This window comes from Carassius carassius, chromosome 18 (genome assembly GCF_963082965.1).
Source record: "Carassius carassius chromosome 18, fCarCar2.1, whole genome shotgun sequence".
In the NCBI taxonomy this organism is placed as follows: domain Eukaryota; kingdom Metazoa; phylum Chordata; class Actinopteri; order Cypriniformes; family Cyprinidae; genus Carassius; species Carassius carassius.
Window position 1 is genome coordinate 22806247 of NC_081772.1, and position 4114 is coordinate 22810360.

General features: G+C 36.4%; 1 protein-coding gene across 1 annotated transcript; it reads right to left on the minus strand.

Annotated features, from left to right (window-relative positions):
* Positions 1 to 413: 413 nt before the first annotated feature.
* LOC132092682 (prostaglandin E2 receptor EP2 subtype-like) lies at positions 414 to 3202 on the minus strand. Its single transcript, XM_059499016.1, has 2 exons — positions 2212 to 3202; positions 414 to 1181 (listed from the first exon to the last, which is right to left on the minus strand). Exons 1-2 carry the CDS (start codon positions 3001 to 3003, stop codon positions 894 to 896), a joined length of 1080 nt encoding a protein of 359 aa, XP_059354999.1. The 5' UTR covers positions 3004 to 3202; the 3' UTR covers positions 414 to 893.
* Between the last annotated feature and the right edge of the window lie 912 nt (positions 3203 to 4114).

Sequence of the window (4114 nt, forward strand, 5' to 3'; positions counted from 1 at the left end):
TCACCCAATAATCATAATTATGTTATTAATAACTCACCCTCATGCCGTTCCAAACCCGTGAGACCATTCATCTTCGGAGCACAGTTTAAGATATTTTAGATTTAGTCTGAGAGCTTTCTGTCCCTCCATTGAAAGTGTGTGTATGGTATACTGTCCATGTCCAGAAAGGTAATAAAAACATCTTCAAAGTAGTAGCATCTGCTAAGTGCATAAATGTACATTTTTCAAAATGTTTTCTGTGTTTATTGCATATGTATTATGCAAAATATGGTATTTTATCAACACTGAGATTTCCTAACTGTTACATCATTTTAAAGCCATCTTGTAACTTCAATTCATTCACTGAGTAAATATCAGGCAATGTCAGGAGATTCAAATATATTGAACAGATAGATCAAAAACAATATGCTGTTTGGCTCTTTCACAATGAACTGACTTGCTATGACATGATTCAGTCCTGCATGTAACTGCAACGCAATGTAGAAAACAAAACAGATAAAGTGTGAAGTCACACTAAGAAAGACATGCAGTAGAAACAGGAAGTACAGCTTCATTTCACCCTGTAAATGTTTATTTATATTAACCAATGGGTTTCCTGCCGATAAAGAATCACTTATTTTCCATCCAGTCTACAATAATGTTTTAGTGTCCATAAATAACGAAAATAAATAAGTTTACTTTTTTAAAAATATATATGTATATACATAAACTCTTTTCTGTTCTCCATGACATTATAGGTGCATTATTATACACCACACAGCTCTTTCATCCTCAGGTCTCAGATCCATCTGTTTAGGTATCCAGTGACCTGGATCTTCAGTATCCATTATTTTCATTATTTGAGTGAGCGATCACTCCATGATCCTTTCCACAGCACAGGGAGGTTTTAGAGATCAGGAGCCGGGAGTTCCAGGAATTCCTGTGTAAACTTTCATCACACTGCCTCCCGAATCGCCAGGTGGGTTTGACTGATACAGGACTGGATGAATGCTTTGGACCTTCTCCTGGGTGGATTTGAACTTTGCAGTCTTGTACATCTTGTCCCAGAGCAGACGAGGCACTGGAGGGCTGAGAATGATGAAGACCCAGGGGTCTATGATGGGGTTGGCCGATACTAAAAGAAGGGCTATGAGATTGTTTTTGTGAGGACAGTCGTAGAAAATGTTGATGTACAGTTGAATCTGTGGAGACAAGAGCACAGCGTGGTATGTTGTGCATAAACAATAAATCTAAAATTATGTATTAACATAAAAACATGGTCCCATTTTCTATAACAATGTTCATGTTATAGTGTAAACAATTGTTAAGCTGCTAGAAATACATTTTGAATAGTGTTTCTAATCCTTAATAAATGAAAACTTAAACTAATTTTTCTGAATTTTTCTAGTCTGTCTTGATCAGAAATGCTGCCTGGTTCAATTACATTTTTTTAAACATTTTTAATAGTGCTTTTGGTGTAAAAATACTTTTAGGGCCACTGTACTGTATATGGAAAGCCATTTCAATATTTATTTCTCTCAACTAACTAGTATCAATTTTACATTACTATTACCTAGTTTTAAGTCTACTAAGTAATAAAACAGTTACACGTTTCTTCATTCATTCATTAGATACTAGTTTGTTTTCCAATAGTGACTTGTACAGTATGTAATCAATGTAACTAGTATTTACAGTATTCATTTCATACTACTACTTCTTAATTTCTTATTTATCACAAACTCTGCTTAGTAATTAGTAGTTAAAATGTTACTATAAACTATTAATACACACTAATACAGTACACTTTATTCTAGTGGACTAGTTATGTGCACAGAAAAAAAAGTTAATGTATATTAAGACTAGTGAATAATTTATTAATAAAGATAAGGGACTTTAAAAGATGCTAGTCTTTATGGAACAACCTACTAGTTGAATAAAATATAGCATTCTGTCTAGAGTCTACAGATGAAAAAATAGCATTCTGGCTCATTTATAGTTATGTTCATTCATGTGCATTGCCCCTGTAAACAAATTAACTTAAACTTCATAACACAGACTTATAACTTTGAAGAAACAAATACACTATCTTTATAAAACGGACACCACAGTGTCTTTACACATACAGGAACAGGACAGTAGTCAGCTCATGTATAAGTAAAGTTTGACAAGTCAGAGTAAGAGTGTTATAAGAGACATAAGTAAGAGTGTTTGACAAGTCTGAAGCTGCCTTACCACAAGAGGAAGAGAGCAGATGACGAATGCTATTGTCATGACCCCGAGCAGCACCAGATGTTCAACCTCCTTCGCGATGGATCGATGCCTCTTGTGTCCTCGCTGCCTTCGGACTGAGCTCCGGTGCGCCTTGCGTCTTCGGTACATGAGTGAAAGATGATAGATGACGGACGCGTTGCACAAAACCGTACACACAATCATAATGAGCAAACAAGACGCGTAGATGATATTGAACACTTTGTGCTCTGTCGCAGACGGGCGCATGTCTATGAAGCACCACGTACCGGGACAGTACTGAACAAATTTCCCAAAGCCGAAGAAAGGTGTGGCACTGAAAAGAGCGCAAAACAGGTATATGAGAGCGATGGTGATGTACCCGCAGCGTTTACTCATGCGCTTCTCGTAACAGTAAGGATGTCCTATGGAGAGCCAGCGCTCCACTGCCATGGAAAGAAGAATGGCGAGAGTGACCATACTGAAAAAAGTCATGGCGTATCCAAAGTGGCCGCAAACTAATCGGTTTTCACTCATTCCGAGCAGAGATTCATTCCTAAAGTACGCGGTTAAAACCAGTGGACTGACGGAGAAAGTTCCCAGCAAATCCGTGAAGACCAACGATGTGACGAGGACTTGGAACAAAGATGCGGGCTGTTTCCTCCGCCGTATTTCCAAGAGAATTAGGGCGACCACGTTCCCAAGGACGCCGGCGGAAAACATAATCGCAGATGTTGTAGGAGATCCACCAGAGACAGTGGGCTGCTCATGGCAACTGCCATTAGATTCGCGAGCCATAAAATCTTCTTCTTCTTCTTCTTCTTCTTCTGAATTTAAGGAAAACTAAATATCATAGCAGAGAGAATTAGGATCCATACTTCTAGTGAAGCCGAACTTTTACCCACAGCTCTTAAACTTTCACACGAGCGTGAGAGTGAGGAGGAGTTTCAGCAGAGCATGCTCTGATGTCAACAGCCAATGACTCACCACATCTAGACTTAAATGCCATCAGATTATTTAAAACCAGATTTGGTTTTATTATTATTATTTACTTGTTTACTTTCTAATACTACTTAGATATAAATAAATCGCTAAATTATTTATACATGTTAAATATGTATAAATATATTTAACAAACAATGCATTAGAGGCTATACTATAATATAATATTAATTTTATAAATTGTATTGATTAATAGTATTTAAAATTACATAACATACTATTAATTAGCAAATTACACGCTATTTAAAATTTATATAGAGTTTATTTAATGGGTATACAATCTTGGTTTACCATCTGCATGGCATCATGACGCCTCCCTGTGGAGAATATTCAAGACACAGACGAGTTTTAGTAGAGACCAGTGTTGATTGGACCAAGCGTGCATTATTTCACATTACAAAACATTAAAAGGCCAAAACCTGTAGAGGACAGCTTTTCACTTTTCTATATCAAAGCAAATATTTGCTGGGACAGGCCTCCTGCTAAAAATATTATAACAATTCAAATGAGTAAAAATTTAAATATATTTAAAATGCACAACTTCTATTAGAAATGGGAACCATTTCATATCACAAACTCTACATTTGACATAATTAATAGAAGAGTGTGTGCTCATATAGCATGTGTTCACCATGTGCTCGTTTAGAAAGCAGTGATCAATCAATCATCATCCCAGTATCATATTGGCAATAATCCACTTTATCCTCAAATCAACTGGAGTTCCACAGGGATCAGTACTGGTACCACTTTTGTTCTCCCTTTCATATTACAAGCACATTTTATGTATTTTTCTGTCATTCTCATTCAAAATGTACTTAATTAAATCTCTGTTTCTGCCATTTGATAAATGGGTTTCTTAGCATGTCTGGCGAGCATTTCTGAAGCTGACTAAATTGTTTGAATTTAT

Coding starts and splice junctions, on each gene's coding strand:
- LOC132092682 (XM_059499016.1), bottom strand. CDS start 3,003: ATGGCTCGCGAATCTAATGGCAGTTGCCATGAGCAGCCCACTGTCTCT. Junction 1,182..2,211: donor TCTGCTCTCTTCCTCTTGTG/GTAAGGCAGCTT, acceptor TTGTCTCCACAG/ATTCAACTGTACATCAACAT.